Source organism: Marmota marmota, unplaced genomic scaffold (assembly GCF_001458135.2).
Source record: "Marmota marmota marmota unplaced genomic scaffold, marMar, whole genome shotgun sequence".
Classification (NCBI taxonomy): domain Eukaryota; kingdom Metazoa; phylum Chordata; class Mammalia; order Rodentia; family Sciuridae; genus Marmota; species Marmota marmota.
In genome coordinates, this window is record NW_025999900.1 from 21,827,864 (window position 1) to 21,852,042 (window position 24,179).

Sequence of the window (24,179 nt, forward strand, 5' to 3'; positions counted from 1 at the left end):
TGAATAGACTAACATTAGAGTCACTCTCATGGTTTCCAGGCTAGTGAGGAAGAGACAGCTTTTAAACATGGAGACCCAGATATAAAGAGCATTCCAAAAGAGTAGGCATCAGTACCATGGAAGTGTGTAACAAGAAGATCTAATCTCCCCTCCAAGACAGGAGAAGAAATTTCTTTCTGAGAGTAAATCCAGCAGGCAAAGATGGGTGAGGAGAGGAGGAGATGTTGTTGAATGTCTCTGGAATCTCAAAGCGGATGGTCATTAAAGTTCCTGTTATTTTGGGAAATCAATGATCCTAACATAATGACTAATCAATTTTTACGACATTGGAGGACTCTGGAAGTGAGAGTGCATTGTTATAACATGCTAAGGATGCAAACTGTGACTCTCAGAGCATAATGATGCTGACCTGCCTTCCAGGCACCAGGCACCTTGTGTGTATCTTCCCTCTCTGTCCTCACCCATCTCAACAGGCATTAGATGCTTTCCCTCCCTCACTCTGGTTACTCTCCACTGAGCCCATTGATCAATGATACTGTGACGTAAAATGCTTCCCAAGATGTAATGCACCTTACATGTCTGGGATAACCATGAGTGGTGGAGCCCATATAGGACAAAGCAAATCATTTTCTGAAGAGTACTGATCAATTTTCCTACCCCCAACTTTTATCAGTGATGCTAAAATATCCCCAATTCCAATGCAAGGATGAAGGGAGACAAAGGGAAAGAGAAACCTCCTCTCTGTCTGCCTATCTTCATGCATGCACTTAATGTCTTGCTTCTTTGCATCATGCTGTAACTCCTTTATCCAGCAGTGAGAATCCTCTAGGTATGACTGACCACATGACATTTACCTCCCACCAGTCTCTTAAAAAAAGAAAGAAAGAAAAACAAAACCCTTTGGTTCCAGCCACTATCCAGACAAGCTCTTCCAATTTTCCACTTCCGTGTCTCGATCCTGATATCAGTCTGTATAGAATACCTTGCTATTCAACACATTTGCCCATAGATAGTACCTGCTCAGGACCCAGTTCAACCACCTTTCCCTCTGAGATAACATGTTAGACTCAGTTCAAAAGCAGATCCTGAGATGATATTTGAGTGTGAGTAGTTTACTTTAAGGAGATCCTAGCAAACCATTAATGGATGTGTTCTGGAGGAATTTATATAGCAGGCAACTGGAGCTCAATCCCAGGGGGGAGGTTGGGAAGTTATCCTCTCAGCAGGCAAGGGAGATGAAAAGCTTTTCTTCATCACCCCTCTGTCATTACTATCATTAATCCCCCTGAAGTTCTGACTTGACCTATGTGTGGTCTGAGAAATGCCTCCAGTAGAACACCATAGGTGCTGGCAGTATGTACAGAAACCATGGATGCCAAAAGACATATAGCATTTTGACAAGTTAGACATGATTATCCCCATTATATTTCATGACTCTTGGTTCGCATCATTCCCCAACAGTTACCATATCCTGCCTCTTGTTAAAAAGTATTTGTGTGCAATTAGAAAAAAAAAAATTCAATTACTAATTTGCTTACCCTGGGTTTCCCCGGAATGTAGAACCTGTGGCAAATGCTTCTGCATGGCTACTTTATCAAGAAATTTAATCCCAGGAAAGCAGGGGTGATGGACATAGGTAGCAAGGCAGGGAAGACAGAAGCACCAAGATAAGGTGCACTTTGGTGCTGGCTGCCAGTAAATACAACTGACTGCTTCACCTCACAGGACCACCCTCAAGGAGGCCAAATAGACAGTGTCTCAGGACATTCCACCAAGAGATGAAAGGTTCATCAAAGGTTCATTTGACAAGGACTTCTGCATATCTATGGTGCACAGGTGGGCACCAAGAGAATCCCACCAGCATCCAACCCACCTCGGCAGGAATGGAGGAGCCAGGACAGTTGGGAGGGATGTGAGTCACCATAGGAGAGGGGCTCTCTATTGATGCATGAGGTCAGTCTGAATCTCAGCTGTGGCTAAGTCAGTGACAAAAGTGTCTGGAGATCAGTGAGAGCAAGAGGAGCCAAAAAACACTTATTAAATGTGCTTGATTCACCAGCTGAAATAACTCATTAGGGATGGGTGATTTCATCCTCACGTGTACCCACATTCCATGCCAGGAAAATTATCCTATAATTGTGTGAAGCATCTGCATTGTAGCTTACAAACTAAAGTCAACTTTCTATTGTGAAAATTTGGAACATCAAACTAAAAACAAAGGGAAGTGAGTGAACAGAATTGTTCTTTCCAAAATGTGTCATTGCAGTGCAAATGGGCCTCTGCGGAGCTGGAGGTATACTGGAATAATAAAACAGCAAGAAGGAAAACAAACTGAGTGAAATAAAATTTGAACAAATTGTTAGGAAGCCTTGTTATTATCAGAGGGGTAAAAGGAGGGTTCCTCCGATTCATTGAAAGATCCTTCAAAGACATTCTATAAGGAATTTTTATATCAGTGCTTGACATGTGCATGGATGGAAATGTCACAGTGAAGCCTTTTAATTTATACAATTAACATGTTAATAGAATAATTTTAACTGTTTTAATATTTTACTCATCAACTCCTATGAAGCACTAATGACAAGTGTACAAAGATTTTTATATATAAAGTCTGCATTTATTTACACATTCATGAATTAAAGCAGCAGAAGCAATTATCTCAGGAAAACAGGATGCTCAAAATCTTTATAGGTGTTATTCTGGAAGGCAAACAACATATAAAAGAGAAACAAGCTTATCTGTTGGAAGAAAATGGGTACCAGGAAGAATCCAGACTAGTAATAGATGTTGTTTAAAGAACAAGAGAAAATGTACTTGACTTCCAATTTTTTTATAGTCATCAGCTAATTCTTTTTAAAAATCTGGGTACTGTGAATATGTTATAAGAAGGAATTGATGAAAAGGCCTATGACTTTGTTCTATTAAGTACAGTATTATTTCAAAGAAAATTATTTTATTTAAAGAATATATATTTGAGCACATTAATATTCCTTGAGAAACATCCCCTTTAAATCCTGCACTCCAAGAAGAATTTTGAGTCTTGAGATATTCTGAGTATGCAGAAAATGATTTAAAGTTTATAATTAATGTACAGCATGAACATTTTGCTAAAATGCATTAAAGGTTTATAGAATAGTAAGCATAATAATACATAACAAAGGCAGTTTAAACTTCTAAACAAAAAACACATTTCAGTTTCAGAAAGAACTGCTATGTAAATGACTGTAGAAACCACAGTAGTCTATGTAATCATGTATGTAAGGCACAGTCTTCAAGATCAAGTGCTTGGTTGTAGTCAGCCATAGCTTGCTCAATCAGACCTATTTTACCACGAACTTTTGCTCTGAGGTGATATGCTAGAGTGTCATTAGGCTTCAAAGACAGAGCTGCAAAAGAAAATACATTCAAGATTTGTCTGTGCACTCAAACTAGCTCCATATTTAAAACTAAAATTTTATGAGAATTTTGATATAATTCATTTGATAACATTTTTCTTTAAATGTGAAATTCAGTTAAATTAAAAATATTCAATCTTTGGGCTGGGATTGTAGTTCAGTGGTAGAGAGCTTGCCTTGCATGCATGAGGCCCTGGGTTTGATCCTCGGCACCATATAAAAAATAAATAAATAAATAAAAATAAAGATATTGTGTCCATCTACAACTAAAAAAAAAATTTAAAAATTTTAATCTTCATAAGAAAGCAAATTTAGGGGACCACAGTACAATGACTTTCTTCAAAAGGTTGGCATTGTTTTCCTAATAACTCTCTATATGTGACTTTAACAAAACTTTAAGTTATTACCTAAAGGAATCTATATTGATTACATTAAAAATGACATATAAACATATTGATTCTTATGTACATTCATTTAGACAAATAGACCTGTTTTTTTTAGTCTAAAAACAAACACATTCACAGCTATAATCTTACAAAAAAAAATATACCTTTACTCAGTTCTTCCTCAGCTAGCTCATACTTCTCCAAACAGCAGTATAAATGTGCTCTGTTGAAATATACTGCAGCCCAAAATGGACAACGTTCAACGGCACAAGCAAAATCTTCTTCTGCTTCTTCATATTTATTTAATATTGTATTTGTGATAGCTCGATTCATGAGAGCATGATCATCTTCTGGATCAAACTTTAAAGCCTTTGAGAAGTAGTCATTGGCCTATAAAATGTAAAAACAAGTAGAATGAATGTACTTTAATTGGTAGCTGTCCAAAAATGTGAATCACTTTTATTTTTAATTTAAAATTAAGACAAGTCATCTACCAAGTAGGCAGTAGAAGTATTTCATCCCAGATATATTGGTGCATTGACTATAGAGAACATAAAAATAAATAACAAAACCAAAAGGTGGGTTTCTGTCTCTATGACAAAATACCTAAGATAATCAACTCAAAGGCAGGAAGGATTTATTTTGGTTCACAGTTTCTAAGGTTTCAGTCCCTGCTGGCCCTGTTGCTCTGGACCTGTGATGGCATGTGGCATAACAACATCATGGTGGGAGCCTATGGCTGAGGAGGCTGATCACCTCATGGCAGCTGGGAAACAGAGAGAGGAAGGGATAGGGGTTCCAGTATCACCTTTAAAGGCACACCCCCAATGACCTAACCTCCTTCCACTAGGCCCCACCTCCTAAAGATTCCACCATATCTCAGTAGTGCCACAGGATGGTGGCAAAGCCTTTAGCCTTTGAGCCGTAGGGGACATTTAAGATCCAAACCATAACACCATATATTGGGAATTCTAAATAATGTCAATGATAAAATATTTCTCCTTACTGGGAGAAATGCCCCCACTACCTGGCACCCAAATCTCATATCCATGTACAAAACAACAGCAGCTACAAATGGTAAAAAGTAAATTGAAAAAGACCAAACAAGAAGATAAAATAAATACAAATTAAGCCAGTAACATTTTACATATAAAAGCATAGTAAGAGCTGACCAGAGAAATGAATTTTCAAAGAAGGTTTAAACTTTTGATTTAAAATTTCAGTTATACTATTAAAAATTATAAAGAAGAAAAGGAAAAAAAACATCTTGTTGAGAAAATCAAAAACTCTAGATTATTCACAATTCATCATTGACTTGGAAGGTCAATAAAAATTAAGAAGGCTGCAGTTTGCTCAAGAAACAGCAAAACTTCTTGTGTGAGTCTCAGAGACTCCATTTGAGAGGCTCTGGTTTACCTCATGGATACAAATTCCTCAATCTTCAACTTCCAGCTATTGGAAGTTAACTTTGTCTGGAAAGAATGAGCTTGCAAAACCAAAGATTGCAACAGTTCCCAATCACAGAATGTCTGTTGACTTGCTGACTGCTTTAAAAGACATACTGCTTACAAATCATACCCCGCCAACAGCCCCCTAGCAATCCATCAAGAATAGCTTAATGTATGAAAAGAACTTCAGCTCCCATTAAATTTGTTCAAAACAACTTGCGTAACTATCAGCTCCAATCAAAATTGTTCAAACAAATCACTTCACCTCATCCTGTTTCTCCCTAACTTTCCCTTTAGAAATCCAGTTCTTCCTGTGGATGGAACTTGTTTTGTTTCTTACTAAACTGTGTCTTCCAACTTACAGATCTATTATGCACCCCCCCCCCAAAAAAAAAAAACTGTCATTACTTTTATTTTAACCTCATTATGACTTTTTGGTTCACAAAGGGACCCTCAAAATGTGGTATAGGGTCCAAGAACTAGTTGCTACAAGCCTGCAAAGAGGTAAGATCCAAAACTGAAATACTAAGTAGCTTCCATAGCATTTTGACATGGCTATGAATCTGAGCATATGATCATATTCCTAGTAATTCTTTATATTTTGTATTAATAGTGTATTGATATATAATATGGGATTTTTTTTTAACCATACATAGCTTGAGATGCTGCCTAGATACCATGCTACTCAAATTAGGAATTTCTTCTAACTCACTGATGGATGAAAATTGGGTTCCTACTTTAAAATTCACCCTCAAGGGAAAATCACTTTCCATAACTTAGAATAAAAAGTAATTGGAGAGAATAAACTAAGTTATGGAAAGTGATTGTGGTGGGTTGGGAAAAAATAGAATAAAAAGTAATTGGAGAGAATAAACTATTTTTTCCCAACCCACCACAACCAACCTTCTATTGGCCTCCTCCTATTTCCTATGTTGTAGTCCTCCTGAGGCTGTAGATGTTCTCAAATCTAAAGGACACTTTCCAATTACTTTCTCCCAAGGCATTTCTGTGACATAAACAGTCTTCATATCTCCTTCCTTCTTAAAATCCTCTCTGTCCTAAGGATGGGCTCTCCCTGGTCCACCTCTCTGATCATTTTCTCCCATCTCCCTCACTGAACTATTTCCCTCTGTTTCCCAGGACCAATCCTCAATTCACTTCCATCCTGGGTGATATAAATACTGGTCACATGGTAGTGGCAGCTTAGACCAGGGAGCCAGATTGTTGGGTTCAAATTCTGCCTCCACCTTGGGTGAGTTACTAAAGCTCTATTTGCATTAATTTCTTCATCTATAAAACAAAAACTACAAAATTTTTTTTAAAAACTCACTGACAACATTGATGTTGAAAGGATGAAGTGAGTTAATATGTAATGTACTGAGAACAATATCCATAATGTAGTGAAGATGCAATCAATTATTACTGATATATCGGTTTTCTTCTGATGTCTATAAATGAAGAGATAACAGTCTTCAGGAAATTCTCCATGAAAGTAGTTTCCTCTGACTTTTGAAAGACAATTGGATCACAATTGTAGTTACTTTCTTACTTTCTCCCTAGGCATTTCTATGCTCTGGATGGCACCTATTGTATGCTATAGTTAAATGCAATTTAAGGATCTGTTTTGATGGGGACATCTGGGAAGACATTGAAGAGGATTCACTCCTGAAGAGAAGGCTCTGGCTGCATTTGACAGTCATCAGAAATGAGGTAGGGGGTGACTTCAAGCTTTACTTTCTTCATAAAGTAACTTAGGCTTCATTTTAATTCACCAATAAATGATCAATAAAGGCTGCACAATAATACATCACAAGAGCATGACTTCAATCATATAGAAGTAAATGCCTATCTTGGCTAAAAGGAAAGAACTCATCAGTAAAACACCAGAGTGCACCTAACTTCAAAAAATGTAAACTTTTTATTATAGTTTCCAAATCATATTACTTAGAAGATCGAAAACATATAAATTTAATGAGGTTATCAGAAGTATAGGAGTATAAAACAATTAAAGGCTAAAGCAATTATAGGTCTTGATTTTTTAACAATTATTTTGACATTCTCATATGTATGTAATTAATTAATTAGAAAGCAGATCTGATTATTTTTTAATTCACCTGTAGTTCATAATTCATGCAAGTAGCCCATTTGAATAGGGTTTTAAAACATTAAGACTCTAGTTAAAGAAAAGAGAAGTTAGCTCACATACATGCGTTAACCCTCTGGAAGTTATGTGATTTTTTTAAAAAAATATATTTATTTTAGTTGTAGATGGGCATAATGGACCTTTATTTTTATGTGATGCTGAGGTCGAACCCAGTGCCTCACACATGCTAGGCAAGTGGTCTACCACTGAACTACAACCCCAGCCCTATATGATCTTTTTAAATATATTTTTATTTGTAGGTGGACATAATATCTTTATTTTATTTATTTATTTTTATGTGGTGCTGAGGATTGAACCCAGTGCCTCATGTGTGCAAGGCAAGCGCTCTACCACTGAACGACAACCCCAGTGCCACCGCCCTCGCCAAGTGATCTTTTGAGGGACACTTTCTTTTGAGCCTAAAACTTCCAATACAGTCAGAAACAAGGGTGAGCCCTTGGAAGGGAAAGGGCGTAGAGGCCCTCTTCTCCACAAAGAGGCCAGAGCATGGGGGCATGGCTGAATAGCTATCCTCAAAGCCTGCTTGACCCTAGATGTGTGTGCACTCTTAAACTCACACATCCAATGCATCAAGACTGAAGATGGAAAATATTTTAGATGAAATATTGCCCAGTTAATGTGTCTGCAATGTGGGGGAAATAGAGTTATACTTTTTAAAGATTTTAAAGTTCAAGCTACACTTTGGATCTAAACAAATAATTTTGTATGGAATGGTCCATAGAGTTATCAAAGAAATAAATTTGAAAGGTAATGATCATCCTTTCATGCAGATGGAAGCATATACAGAAACCAGAAATCACCCTGGGCATTTTGTTTGTCTTCATCTCATTTACTAACTTTACAATGCTAAAGAACATTTTTAGAACTCAGCGGGAGGGTGATGAGATTAGCAACATTTAAGGCAATTGACCTTGGCATTTCTGCCTGGGAAACACTAGTCTCCCAGCTTGACTGAAATCTGAGTGAGGACAACCTCATCCACACCTTACAGAATTCTACCTTCCATAACTCTGCCTCAGCATCTAGCTTCCCCACTGAGGTCCACTGGCCAATCACAGGGGTAACAGCTGTCAAGGCCATGACCTCTAACTTGAGAAAAAGTAAGAGCAATGGCAGTAGAAATGGAACAAAAGGGACATATTTAGGAGGAAAGAAAAGAAATTAAGAAGTTAAATTAGATGGCTGGCTAGATAAAGGAAATGAGATGAGAAAGAGACAGTGATAGTTGACTTTGTTGGACTCAGATGACATCTTGAATTGAGAGAGGATTTATTCAAAGAAAGCTGGACTGGAGATAGGGGGCATAGAAATCAAATCATTTGGGGCTCTAAGGCACTTATAAAATATCCACTTTTAACAACAGGAAATAAATATGAGAAAAAAGGTGGAGGCATAAATCATGGGAAGAAATGGACTCTCTGAGTATGGTTCCTACCCCTAAAGATCTTAGGATCTTATTATAGTGAGGATATTAGAGATGGATCTGCAAAAATAAGTGTAGAGAGAAGTGAGGCAGGAGCAAGCCCTGGTGTATCACCAACTCAGAAAAGAAGCAGAGAAGAGGGGCCAGAAAAGCAGACTGAGGAGAGAAGCAGCCAGCCAAAATGGTAGGGAGAAAGACAGGATAGAATGGTGTCACCCCGAGACAAAAGAGCTTTAGGAAGGGAAAAGTGTCCTGGGTCAAATGCTGCTGAGAAGTCAGGTAAGAGGAGGATGGAGGAGGTCCCTGACAGGGGAGGCAAGAACACTGTCAGAGGAGCAGTGGGGGCAGAGGCTCAGGTGGAGAGGATTGCCGAGAGCCTGTGAGGTGAATTAGAAACCGACAGACAGATGGCATACCAAAGACTTCAACTAAGAATGGCCGTGAAGGAATGGAGGAGCTTGCCTGAGCGGGCTGTGAGGGCCTGTGTTCATTTCCTTTCTTTCTTTCTTTTTTTTTTTTTATGATTAGGGTTATTGATTTATGCTCTTATGTTAATGAGGACGAGGAGGTTACAAGGTAATGTTTTTGTTGTTGTTCCAAGTACAGGAATTAAATAAGTAAAGAAATGAGGGTATTAAAGTTATTTTTATAAAGGCAATCACTAGAAGAAATCTATAAGCCCTCTTGTTTTTAGAAAAACTCTGAAAACTAAAAAAAAACATGGAAAATAGATTATAGATTATAGATTAAGACACCTTTAAAATACACATAAAGACATATAGAGACTATTAAAACTCTTCTATGTGAATAAATGTCCAGTTAATTTATTCTTTAGTCAAAGAGGAAGTAAAAGTTGCAGGTGCAAATTTTTAGGAAAACATTAATTAATAAAAGCATTACAGGATATATTTAATACTTCTGAGCTATAAACTTAAAATAGTTAAGAAAGTTAACTTTATGTGGTGTGTATTTTACTCAAGTTAAAAACAATTATAGACCAAAATATGTGAGATACTGCCAAAACAATACTCAGGGGAAAAAAAAGACATAATTTAAATAAATTTTCACAATATAAATAAAGGGTGACAATGAGTTAACTTACTCTTTTGTTCTGTTTTTCTTCAGTTTATTAGATAAAAGAGTAATTATAGATAAAAAAAATAAACAATCAGAAAGGCAAGAGTTTGAATCATGTAAATGCATTATAATTAAATAAATAAGTTTTAAGAAAACATCATCTAATATCCTAATCCCTTCATTTTAAGCATTAGGAAATGAGGCCAAAAGAGATTAAGGGGTCACACAAAACCAGAACTACAATCCAAGCCTCCTTCCTCCCAATCATATGCTCACTGATAAAATTTAAGGTATAAGCTAAGCTGAGTTAGCAGCTCCATCAAGAGGGTCTTGAAGGACATCCAAGTGGAGGTGGAAATAGAGGAGAATAGAAGGTTCCAGGCTGAAAGCTGGTAACAGTGAATATAACAAAGGAAGTCTGACACTCAGGGAAAAAAAAAATGTTTCTGGACAAGCATCGAATATTTGATGAAACTAAGGAGAATAAATCCATATAGGTGTAAACATATAATGGATAATTATAAACATTGTTATGAAAGAGAACACTATGTTTTTAAAGAAAAGCTAATCATTTATTAGTTTGAGATGTAAAGATTGCAATGTCAAACTATATATAACAAAGAAAGTATTTATTGTCCAAAAGAAAATATTCAGGAAAACTCACATTACCTGAGAAAACTGCCTGTGGTGAAAGTAGATATTTCCGGCATTAAAGTAAGCCAGTGAGTACTTGGGGTCTAAAGCAATTGCTGCTTGGTAGTCTTTTATTGCATTCTGTTTTTGGCCCATAAACTCATGAATCACACCACGATTTGTTATGAACTCTGCTGTGGTATTGATCTGCAACATGATAGTGAGAGTCTTTAGCATCTGGGAATAGTATTTATTTCTTATTTCATGTCGCAGAAATGAACATTATGAAATCTACTTGTGGGAAACAAGTAATTTTATAGTGTAGGTAAAACCCCATTAGAGCAAATATTTTGAGAAAGGACTTGGTATGAAATTGGTTCGGTGTCAACACTTTGTTGATTTGGTTGCAATAAAGCAAATAATCTTGGTGCTTTACTAAGTTTCTTGCCAAGGAATAGCTGCAGAGGGAAAACTTATCTGTTTACCTATGTTGAACTAGAGAGAAATTAAATTGAATAGTTAACACACTTATTTGTCCTCTGCAGTAGTACTTATCTTTAAATTCTTTCCTTTTTCTCATCTCAAACCTTAGGACATTCACCCAAATCTACAGAAACCAAATTCAAAAGCTAGAAGAAAAGAAGAATTTCTGTCACTACATTCAAAATAGGAGATTTTTATTTGAAATTTCTCTACAGGAAAAATCTGGGGATTTACCTTACTCTTTCTTTAGTTCTTTAGTTCCTTCAGACCTAGAACATTGTTTTATGTTTTACATTCATTTTGTATTACAAGATAATGTTCATGTCCTATGAAACTTACAAGTTGCATTTACTAAGAAGAATCAATGTTTGTCAGGAATTAGTTTATTTTTTCATTTTAAATGCATTTAGATTACAAAATCTCAAGTCATAATAACTCTCAACCCTGCGAACTACTCAAGAAAAAAAAAATTGTTTCCTCCAAAAATAATATTTTTTCCACAAGTCACTTTAAAAAGGTAACAGAGAAGTTCTTTCTTGGACCGTTTCATTAATGGTGTTAATTTATGCTAATAATAACATAATCTAAGTAGATTTTTACCTTTATGGCAACATTAATATCCTGCATGGCAGCAAAATTATTACCCATCTGAAGACAAACCACAGCTCTTCCTTCATAGGCCAGGTAGCTCTTTGGATCAACTTCTATGGCAATAGTAAAATGATTCCAAGCTTTCTGGAATTTTCCTTGGGCCTAAAATAATTTTTTGATTTCATGAAATAAGAAATAGTCTATAACATGACAAATGCTTATGATTCTACCTCACCCAAAATCTATGGCATGTGATACTACTAAAGGGCATATGGTACCAAATCTAAGATATGTTAAACAAGAAGGTAGACTATACTGTGAGTGCATTCCATTGACTAATTACCTCTGAGTATTTATGGTGAAATTTTAATTAAATAAAATAAGTTCAATTAGAGAGTCACCTCTTATACCAATTTGAGGCAACATTAAACCATGGCCACCATGTGAAACACCAATGAGTCTAACAATTGCTGAACAGTTTACACTGAGTTCCAAACACATAGGCAGGGATTATGTTTATTTGCCTAGCAGTGAATTCCAGTTATATAACATATGCATGATATATAAAGTAAAATCAATATGTGTTTCATAAATAGATAAAACATATTTTGATAAATTGAACAGCATCTGGAATTTTAGGACCATTATACATATTCCAAGAAAAATGTTCATAACTTTACTAAGCTTGTGTGGTGTATACCAAACTTAGCACCAAGTGGAAAAAACAGGAAAATGGTCAGGAGAGGCACCTTAAATAGGATGTCAAAGTATGTCCTAGAGAAGACCAGTTTCCAAACACCTCATTAAGTGAGTTAATGAATTTGGCATAGTCCAGCTCTGTCATTTTTTTCATGGGCTCAAAAAGCTAACCTGTCTGAATCTCAGAGACTAACACCAAGCTGAGCCAAGCAATTATCACAGAAAGCTAAGAAGAAATGCCCCTACTAAAGGAAATAGACCTTGATTTTTATTTTGAGAGAGAGAGAGAGAATTTTTTAATATTTATTTTTTTTAGTTTTTCGTGGATACAACATCTTTATTTTATTTTATTTTACTTTTTTTTATGTGGTGCTGAGGATCTAACCCAGCGCCCCATGCATGCCAGGCAAGCGCGCTACCACTTGAGCCACATCCCCAGCCCAACCTTGCTTTTTGATAGGCAAATCTTTTCTCTCTGCATAAACCACTTGGAAATCCATATTGTCATCAAAAGTTCATTTACTAAACAAGGAAGTGGGCAAATTGAGAATAGATTATTGGAATATTAAACTGCAGACTCTTATCTGTCATCTGTTCCTCACAGCAACTGTTGTGCTCCCTTATATATCCCCCCTGGTAGGCAAACACTAAAGGAATATGTAAGTATCTGTTGAATAAATTGTTACTCTTTCCCCTGGACAGTACTCATGTGGCCCTAAAACTCTCTCTAATCAGTCTTTCATTTCTTGACTCAATCCTTTATACAGATGTGCTTTTCAATCCTTTTGCAGTGAGGTCTTCATAAAATGCAAATCTTCAATGTCACTTCTCTAATTAGTGCTGGTCACAGTTTTAACTGGACATCAAGATTTTCACCACCAGCCCTTATTTAATTTTCTAGCCTCATCTCAAACCACTCTCCCTTTGCCCATAACATCTTACCCCTTGAACCCTCCATCTCTTTCTTTCAAAGCTTTCCAATGGGCTGCTCCCTCAGTCTGGAACACTACACCCTAGCCCAACCCCTACTTCTGAATAGTTACTAATCTTTCACATCTCAGCACACAAATGCTAATTCTTCAGAAAGCCTCCACACTCCTCAAACAAACCTAGGTTCCCCTGGACTAAAGACCGTTGCTTGTCTTTGTAGCACTTATCATGATTATAATCAAATCATTATTCATACAATTGATTATTAGTGCCTGTCTCTCCAATAGGAAGTAAACTCTCTCAGAAGAAACCAGCATATCTTTCTCGCTGCTGTATCCCTAGGCTAATGCAGTTCCTGCCTGTATCAGGTATGCAGTAAACACCTGCTAAATGCAGTGAACCATGATGCTGACACATGCCACTGGATATCTTCAGCTCTAGCTGCTTTGCAGTCACCTCATCGCTTTACAAATTCTAATGTGATCCAGTAATGGCTAATTTTATGTTTAACTCTCAGAAGGCAATCTTAATTCCCTATTAATAAGTTCTGGAGAATACCTCACTATAGCCAACAATCCCAAACACCTCCAATGTTATCAGCCTTAGATCAGTCAAAATTGTGTGTTTATGAATGAAAAGGCAGCAAACTTTAGGGGCATATTATTAACAGAGATATCTACAGATTATAATAATTTGAACACAGTCTTTTTCCATTACTTAAAATCTTTTGAATATTAAAGGAGATAAAAAGAAGACGTACAATTGCTCAGTTCCTTCTCACGGAAAATATAGCACATTTTTTACTCTATTCCAAAAATGTCCCTGCATCTCTTATTATTGAAAATCACTGAGTGAGTTGTGAAATTTCAGTGCACAGGACAGTCCAGAGTGTCATAGAAACTATGTGTGGAGACCTGCATGGCTCCCCACAGTGTAGCACCCTTCCTCCCTGCTGGAGGGACAAGTGCCTGTCCAGATCTTCCCAGCAAGGCCTAGTCCACTGCCATTTGGAAGATGACTGACTCCAGAAGTCCCTATAAATCATCTGACCCCTTGCACAGCTGGAATCCTCTTCAAAACTTTCATACATTGTTTATCTCCTTTACTTATTTATTTTTTCAATAATTCAATAGGACAAAACCTATGGAACCAAGATATAAACTAGAGATGAATTTCATATGTGAAATTCATCTGGTAAGTTTTAAAAGCTATTTATAAGAGTAGGGAGGGGTTCAAACATTAAAGAAACTCAAGTTCCAAGGATCCTCTTCTGACTAGCATTTCAGGTTCCAAGGCTCTTCCAGGCAGGCCCCCTGTACCCTAAACAAACCCCTGCACCCTACGGCTGTTCTGCATATTAAAGTAAGGGAAAGGTCAATGTTCATAACCAAAGAAATTGCCTTTATCCCCATCACAAGTAATGAGCCAAATATATTCTTTATCCTGTCCAAACAATTTGTCAGTGGTTAAGTTGTTATTATATAATATTACCTGCAAGTTATAGCATAGACTGATTCTGGCTTTTATACATGATGGATTAAAATGCAATGCTTTCAGAAAATCCTTCTGTGCTTGCTTGGTAGCTTCATCATGTCCATATTCCATGTAGGAATTCCCTCGACCAACAAGAGCATCCAGAAAATGTGGGTTAAGTTTAAGAGCCCAGGTGAAGAAACTGACAGCATCTTCATACTCTTTAATTCTGAAAAAAAAAAAAAAGAAAAAAGGAAAGAAGGAAGGAAGGAAGGAAGGAAGGAAGAAAATATTGGTGCCTTCTGGTGAATTGATGCTTTCTAATAACAGAATCAATATTTTCCTGTACATGACTTTTACAAAAAGAATTACATTGGACCTTATAAAAGAAAATCTTTCATTTTTATTATCCATTGTAAGAAGGAGGTACATAAGTTTATATGATCTAAGGAACTGTGACAGGTTCTCAAAAGATTTTGGTAAAAGAAGAAAGGGAAGTAAAAGCCATTTTTACAACAGAAATGTGAGGGGATAATAATCTTGAATTCTTTCTTCAAGTGATAAAAGTCTGAATGGCATTCTTCAACCTTGTTTTAATAGCTATCAATTACCAATAGGGAAAAAGCCTGTGCTCTTATTGACAATGTACTCCATGTAAATTACAGTCATGTACTGCCTAACAAAGTTTCAGTTAACTACAGACCACATATGCAATGGTGGTCCCTTAAGACTTTATCACCTAGTGACATCGTGACTCTCTCATTTTATGTAAATACACTCTATGGTGTTCACACAACCATGAAACTATCTAACAATGTGTCTCATAGAACTTATCCTATCAGTAAGTGATGCATGATTTATATTAAAAATAAATTTATTTATATGTATTTAATATACATATGAAAGGGACCAGGTTTTCATCACTGTGAGTTCTTGCTTCAGATTTATAAAGAACTATTTGACTGCAGAAACAAGGAGAGGAAAGGAGAGGAAGAAGTGCATTTTACTTATTAACTTGTGAATTTATGTGGCTCAGTGATAATTCTCTCTGGCCTCCCTAGTTAGTCTCTTGTGGTGGGGTGAGGGCTTTGAAGGAATCAAATATTTGTTCAGGGACACATAAAGTCACTTTTCCATTTCGCCTGCATATCTAATAATTATATTTAGTCTCAATATGGAAAGAGTCTGGGTTTAAAAAAAAATGGGGACACTATTTACTTACCAGACACTGTGCTAAATGCCTTCCATATTCTATTCTACTTGGTTCTGTAAACTACTTATGACTGCATTTCACACATGAAAAGAAAATCATGGCCCAGAAAAGTTTCACATAGGAAATGGCATAATAAGTAACAAACTAACTTTACATGGAGTAAATACCTGAGACTCAAACTGAGGTAAGGCTTACTTCAAAATTTGTGCTTCTCCACACAGCCACCTCCACTGCACATTCTTTACTTAAAGTGTACTATAGTGGGTGCAGGAGAGCCAGTGAGCTTGAATCTCAACTACGCTGTTGTATTCAAAATATAATAAAATGTGTCACTATTTTATCCATTTTTTTCATAAAATATTGTATTTTCTAGAACAGTTACCCTGGGATTCTTGTATTTTATAAAGGAAATTTGGGAGAAATGATGCTATGTCTTATGGCATCTTGAAATCTACTTGGTGGTGATGGGTGAGGTCTCTGTGGTAAGTGTTCTTCATGGGTTTTTATTTGGTCCTCATTACAACCTTGGAAAATTAGTACTCATTTTCATGTTCTGGTTTAGATCTGGACTCCAAGCCTGAACACACACACATTAATACATGGAACCCAGGGCAACTGTTCTAGAAACTATTGTATCCTAAGGTACTCAAGAGTACCTTAAAACAGTGTTCCCCAAACTTCAGTCCTTTTGTGCTGAAAGCTACCCAACTTTGTTTCCCACCTGCACTATCATCTACTGAATATTTCCTTTAAGTCAACTTTTTCACTTAACTGAATGTATTTTAAAATACAATCTAATTGCAATACCATAAATAGAAAAATCAGTATGTAATGCCACAAACAGATGGTACTCCTAGAAATAAATAAAATTAGAAATGGATGCTGTGGTCTACAGCACACCAAACCTAGGGACTGTGGCATCTCTTATAAAGATAGAAAATTGTTAAAGACTAACTCTTTGCCTATTTATTGACTGGGTTATTTGGTATTTTGGTGTTAAGTTTTTTTAAAGTTTTTTTTTAAAGTTCTTTATATATCCTGGAGATTAATGCTCTGAGGTGCAAGTGGCAAAGATTTTCTCCCATTCTCTAGGCTCTTTTTTTACATTCTTGATTGTTTCTTTTGATGTGAGGAAGCTTTTTAATTTGATAGTGTCTCATATATTGATTCTTGATCTTACTTTTTGAGCCAATCAATAAATGGGCAAAGGAACTGAACAGGTACTTCATAGAAGAAATATAAATGGTCAACAAATATATGAAAAAATGTTCAACATGTCTAGCAACTATAGAAATACAAATGAAAAGTACACTGAGATTTCATCTCATTCCAGTCAGAATGGCAATTATCAAGAATACAAGTAATAACAAATGATGGTGAGGATATGGGGGAAAGCGTACACTCATACATTGTAGGTGGGACTACAAATTGGTGCAACCACTTTAGAAAGCAGTTTGGAGATTCCTCAACAAAACTAGGAATAGAATCACTATTTAATACAGTAATACCACTCCTCGGTATATATATCCAAAGGAGTTAAAATCAGCATACTGTAGTGACGCAGCCACATCAATGTTTATAGCAGTTCAATTCACAATAGCTAAGCTATGGAGCCAACCTGGGTGCCCTTCAACAGATGAATGGATAAAGAAAATGTGTTATATATACACAATGGAATATTACTCAGCTATAAAAAAAAGAATGACTTTATGACTTTTGCTGATAAATAGATGGCTCTAGAGACTATCATGTTAAGTGAACTAAGCCAATCCCCCCAAAACAAAGGCCAAATGTTTTCTCTGATATGTGGATGCTAACAAACAATGAGGGTGCGGGGGAGAATAGAAGTTCAGGGATTAGACAAAGGGGAATTAAGGGAAGGGAACCTTCCTCATTTCATTAGACAGTGAAATGAATCAGACATAACTTTCTTATGTTCATATAAGAGTATACCATCAGTGAAACTCCACAGCATGTATAACCACAAGAATGAAATCCTAATTAAAATAAATTATACTTTATGTATTTATAATATGTCAGAATATACTCTACTATCATGTATCTAAAAAGAACAATTTAAAAAAAAAAAGACTCTTAGCTTTTTTTTTTTTTTTTTTTAGGTACCGGGAATTGAACTCCGAGGTACGCGACCACTGACCACATCCCCAGCCCTATTTTATTTAGAGTCAGGGTTCTCACTGGGTTGCTTAGCTCCTGGCTGGCTGGCTATGAACTCACAATCCCCCTGCCTCAGCCTCCCAAGCCGCTGGAATTATAAGCATGTACCATTGCGCCCAGCAAACAAACTCTCAGCTTTCTTATCTGAGACTTTCCCCCTTGATGTGTCTGGAAGGTTCAGAAAGTTGCTCATTTTGAAAGTGAAAGGTGATTTCATTTCTCACATTGTAAAAATAACATTACCAAAAGAATTAGTTTTTCAGGTCTTAATTGGTGTTATTTGTGATACTAGAACTGAGCAGCAGTCTAGACCCAAAATGGCTCAAAAAGTTTCACCCCAAAAATGTGCAGATTGTACAAATTGAGAAAAGAAAATGACATACAGAAAGGAGAAGTGAGGTAGAGACAGCATAGTTGGTTCCAGCTCACTTCTATCCTATGTGATGTTTGAGCAGTTGGTTGCTTGTGATTGGCAGGGACTTGGTAATTTTTTTATAAAAATGGGTTACTGCCTGCTTACACATCATGATAGGTTACAGTGGAGGGAAGTAGCTTTAGGCTAAACTTAATAATTCTTCCCATTTAGTCAACCTATTCCCTTTTGGTCAACCTCTCAAAATTGCCCACTGACCAGAATGTTGTGCCTTGACCTCACTCTGTCACCATCATAAATGGACTTATTTGGTCTCCAGTCCCACTGGGAAATAATAGTGGGGTTAAAAAGATAGAAACAAGGAAAAAGAACAATAGGCGAGGAAAAAACTTGTTAATATCAGTATACCTGAGGCTACTTTTTGGAGCTTGGAGCTCAGGGTTAAAAGCAGAGGGTATTTCATTATTATGATGACTCAGTCTGGAATCTCTGAGTTGGCTGGGCAGGGAGACTAGTCTCCTTTAGATCTATTTCCTCAAAGTTTAGTTTGATTAGGTGTCATTTAGCAGGAGTAACTCCATTTTGATTTTTGTTCAGTTGGGGTGTGGGGTAGTATAGAAGTTCAATCCAAAGAAATGTCCCACCATAATTTTGAATAAGTATTTTTAATGTTTGTTTACACCATGAAAAACAATTGAAGTGTGACGTTTTGGCAAACACTATCCAAAAGTACTGCACCAAGTGTTGTGCTAGAAGATCACACAAGAATCAACACTGGAGCACTAGAAGAGCTTGGCTTTTGATGGTCCAGACAGGCAGAGTTAACATTCATGTATGCGAGCCACTTGGCAGCTTCTAAGTTCACCTCATGGTCATTACTCAGAAATCACAGGTTTCCCTCCAGTAGTTTATAATGAAATTGTGCTCCTCTTTCTTGCCAACTGGCACTATTTTAGAAGCAAAAGTTTGCTAATGTAGGGTCACGACGCCTTCCCAGGTACCTTCTCATTATATTTCAGCATTCAATACGCCATAATCATAGCCTGGTAAGCTGTGTTATACTCAGCAATTCTATTAATGGCTAGTAAAGTATTACTTATGATGCATACCTATGGTGATGATGTGTACTGAAATCTCCAGGGCAATCCCTGTCCTCCTGTAAATCTCTGAAATGTTACTAGTTTATTAACATTCAAATTGCATCATATACACCCCCACTCTTACCTAGAAAGAAATTTAAAATCCTATGTAAGTGCACATTCTAATATATGGCTTATAAAACATAATCTGTCTTCTTTTTTTTAAGGAAAAACATTCTTTTCTTTGTTAACCTATATTTTATTTATTTGTTTGTTTTTATGTGGTGCTGAGGTTCAAACCCAGTGCTCACATATTCTAGGCAAGTGCTCTACCACTGAGCCACAACCTCAGCCCCTATAATTTGTCTTTTTGTATAGCTTAACCAATTACAAAAAAAATCCCAAAAAACCAAGTAGCCCAATCAATAAATGGGCTAAGAAGCTGAACAGATACTTCTCAGAAGAAGAAATACAAGTGGTCAACAAATACATCAAAAAATGTTCAATATCTCTAATAATTAGAGAAATGCAAATCAAAACTACTGTAAGAAATTGTCATTTTTAAGAAGAGATGGAGTAATTGATGACTGATGCATTTGTTTTGATGGGTGTGTGCAGATAAAAAATGTCCAAGGTCATTGCATTCTGTTAAAACTAAAAAGAGTCCAAGTTTCTCTCAACATCTTTCCTATGTTTAGCAACTGTTAGAGTCAGTAAGTTTCTCTGTGTGTCAGCTCACAATCTCTTATGAAATGTAATCACTGGGTATATATGGCAGAGCCTTCCTAAGCTGGTACTGCTTTGCAATTCCAAATAACCAACTGTCATCACCCAACTAGGATCTGTATTGTTCTTCAATAAAAGTAGAATTTAAATCAACAATAAACCCTGTTAACTCAGAATCCCAATTCCATGTGTATTGAGTTTTNTTTAAAAAAAAAAAAAAAAAAAAAAAAAGCATAAAAACTATGAGTCAGTGAGTCGAGGCAAACCACAATGTCATCTAAGTTGTGTGTTACCAAAAGGCAATGACTGATGCTATTTTTCATACCTCTCTAGTTATCAGCATTAACTTCAATAAGCATCTAGTTTGCTGGAACAAAGTAAATAATCATTGAACCGTAAATCTGGAAATGAATCTTGAAAGCCACTTGGAAATCACCTCAAAATTGATGATGACTAAAATCAAGTCCAGAGGAGGTGACAAAGACGAAGACAGACTCCCCTGCTTCCCATACCAACAGACAAGAAAAAAAAAAAGATACGAAATCCATGAAGAAACAGCAATTTCATTTTTCTGGAGATGTGTTAATCAAAGTGTCCTATAGGTAGAAGATCTTGTTAAGTCATCCCATGGCAATTAGCCAATGGAAAAATGTGGCAGAATATCTACATTGCATCAAGGTGCATGCTCAGAGAGATACAAAGCATCTGTTACTATAAATATAAAAGTATATTTTAAAAGTTTTTCTAAAATAAAATGTGTTTCTTTTAATCTACAGTAATGTGATCATGCACAAGGGTGCCTGATTCTCGTGTCTGCTAACAATAAATCATGCGCTGAACTTACCCACTGGGCCACAAACACAAAGGCCCACTGCCTTTACCACATTAATCACATACGTGACCAGATGTGCCCTACTGAGTTGTACAAATAAATCACAAACACCTCCCCAACTAAAGAATGTGGCTTTCAGAATTAAAGATTTTTTAAAATTATGCAAATATTAAGAATAGTAAAAATAAATTTTCTGAAAAAAAATGTGTAGGTTATATAAGGGAGTAATTGCCTTCTATATTATTATTTTTTTAAATCTGAAGGTGGCTTTCTCAAAGAGATCTAAAACTTAACTCCATCATAACACTCTTGGTGATTAAATTGGGCAACAAGTAGGATATTCAAGCTAAGGAATCTTGTCTCCTAGCAACCACACGAGTGAGAACCAGAGATATACAAAGGATACTTCAAAAGTCTGCAATCCCATAAGTTCAAAGATCAAAGCCCTAAAATTTAAAGATTTATTCCTTTTATAAAATTTTCCAAGTGAGAAAAGTTTGCTTTTCCTACCATAAGACACCAAAAGCAAGTCCCCATAGTTACAAACCATACTGCCATAGTATGTTACAGTTCACCTTGAAAAGCAAAAAATAGTTTTCCTAAAATAAATATAACTGATGAGTAAACATTCTTTGATGTTGAGTTCAGTAAAATTGTTAAAACTCAATACACATGGAATTGGGATTCTGAGTTAACAGGGTTTATTGTTGATTTAAATTCTACTTTTATTGAAGAACAATACAGATCCTAGTTGGGTGATGACAGTTGGTTATTTGGAATTGCAAAGCAGTACCAGCTTAGGAAGGCTCTGCCATATATACCCAGTGATTACATTTCATAAGAGATTGTGAGCTGACACACAGAGAAACTTACTGACTCTAACAGTTGCTAAACATAGGAAAGATGTTGAGAGAAACTTGGACTCTTTTTAGTTTTAACAGAATGCAATGACCTTGGACATTTTTTATCTGCACACACCCATCAAAACAAATGCATCAGTCATCAATTACTCCATCTCTTCTTAAAAATGACAATTTCTTACAGTAGTTTTGATTTGCATTTCTCTAATTATTAGAGATATTGAACATTTTTTGATGTATTTGTTGACCACTTGTATTTCTTCTTCTGAGAAGTATCTGTTCAGCTTCTTAGCCCATTTATTGATTGGGCTACTTGGTTTTTTGGGATTTTTTTTGTTTGTTTTGTTTTGGTGTTAAGTTTTTTGAGTTCTTTATATATCCTGGAGATTAGTGCTCTATCTGACGTGTGCGTGGCAAAAAAATTGCTCCAAAAATGTATGCTCTCTGTTCACCTCATTGATTGTTTCTGTTGCTGAGAAGAAGCTTTTAAGTTTGAGTCCATACCATTTATTTATTCTTGATTTTATTTCTTGCACCTTAGGAGTCTTGTTAAGGAAGTCGGGGCTTAATCCAACATAATGAATATTGGGGCCCACTTTTTCCTCTATTAGGTGCAGTTTCTCTGGACTAATTCCTAGATCCTTGATCCACTTTGAGTTGAGTTTTGTGCATGGTGAGAGACAGGTATTTATTCTCATCTTACTGCATATGGATTTCTAGGTCCCCCAACATTATTTGTTGAAGAGACTATCTTTTCTCCACTGTATGTTTTTGGTGCCTTTGTCTAATATGAGATAACTGTATTTATGTGGGTTTGTCTCTGTGTCTTCTATTCTGTACCATTGGTCTATATGTCTATTTTGGTACCAATACAACGCCATTTTTGTTACTATAGTTTAAAGTCTGGTATTGTGATGCCTCCTGCTTCACTCCTCTTGGTAAAGATTGCTTTGGCTATTCAGGGTCTCTTATTTTTCCAAATGAATTTCATGACCAGTCAGAATGGCAGTTATCAAGAATACAGACAATAATAAATGTTGGCAAGAATGTGGGGGGGAGGCACACTCATACATTGCTGGTAGAACTGCAAATTGGTGCAACCAATCTGGAAAGCAGTATGGAGATTACTTAGAAAACTTGGAATGGAACCATCATTTGACCCAGCTATCCCACTCATTGGTCTATACCCAAAACACTTAAAATCAGCATACTATAGTAACACAGCCACATTAATGTTTATAGCAGCTCAATTCACAATAGCTAAACTTGGAAGCAACCTACTTGCCCTTCAATAGATAAATGGATACAGAAACTGTAATATATATACTCAATAGATTATTACTCAGCATTAAAAGAGAATAAAAATAACGTATTTGCAGGTAAATGGATGAGTTGGAGAATATCATGCTAAGCAAAGTAAGTCAATCCCAAAAAATCAAAGGCTGAATGTTCTCTCTCATAAGTGGATGCTGATCCATAACAGGGAAGGGGGAGGCATGTGAAAAATGGATAAACTTTGGGCAAAGGGGAGGAGGGGGAGAGAGGGTGCAGGAAAGATGGTGGAATGAGATGGAAATCATTACCTAAGTATATGTATGACTGTTCATAAGGTGTAATGCTACATAGTGTGCAACCATAGAAATGTAAAATTGTGCTGCAATTGTGTACAATGAATCAATATGCATTCTGCTGTCATATATACCTAATTAAAATAAATTAATTAATTTAAAATTTTTGAAGGATGGAGATAAGTAAAGGCTCTTTTCAGACAAATAAAAATTATTAAAACAGAAAAAAAGAATGACAATCACTTAATGAAATGGATTGTACAAAAGTTGCTGGGTTAAAATAGGTAACAGTTACTATGTTTTACTGTCTTTATAAAATAAAAGGTACTATCCCAATTTAGGCCTTTTACCCAAAGTCACCTTTGAAGGTCCAGTAACTATATTCCTTTGTTAATAAATTTAAATAAAAACACCTCTAATTCTTTTTTTATAATTTTTATTGTTGGTTGTTCAAAACATTACATAGTTCTTGATATATCATATTTCACATTTTGATTCAAGTGGGTTATGAACTCCCATTTTTACCCCATATACAGATTGCAGAATCACATCGGTTACACATCCACTGATTTACATATTGCTATACTAGTGTCTGTTATATTCTGCTGCCTAGCCTATCCTCTACTATCCCCCCTCCCCTCCCCTCCC

General features: G+C 36.1%; 1 protein-coding gene across 1 annotated transcript in view; it reads right to left on the bottom strand.

Moving 5' to 3' along the window:
- Window positions 1–2,601: 2,601 nt before the first annotated feature.
- Ttc6 (tetratricopeptide repeat domain 6) overlaps window positions 2,602–24,179 on the bottom strand; it is a 242,176-nt gene continuing 220,598 nt past the window's right edge. Inside the window, exons 28-32 of the mRNA XM_048798678.1 lie at window positions 14,721–14,931; window positions 11,610–11,762; window positions 10,563–10,733; window positions 3,946–4,171; window positions 2,602–3,386 (exon numbers count right to left, since the gene is read on the bottom strand). Coding sequence (XP_048654635.1) covers window positions 3,250–3,386; window positions 3,946–4,171; window positions 10,563–10,733; window positions 11,610–11,762; window positions 14,721–14,931 — 898 coding nt within the window. The 3' untranslated portion in view covers window positions 2,602–3,249. The remainder of the gene's footprint in view (window positions 3,387–3,945; window positions 4,172–10,562; window positions 10,734–11,609; window positions 11,763–14,720; window positions 14,932–24,179) is intronic.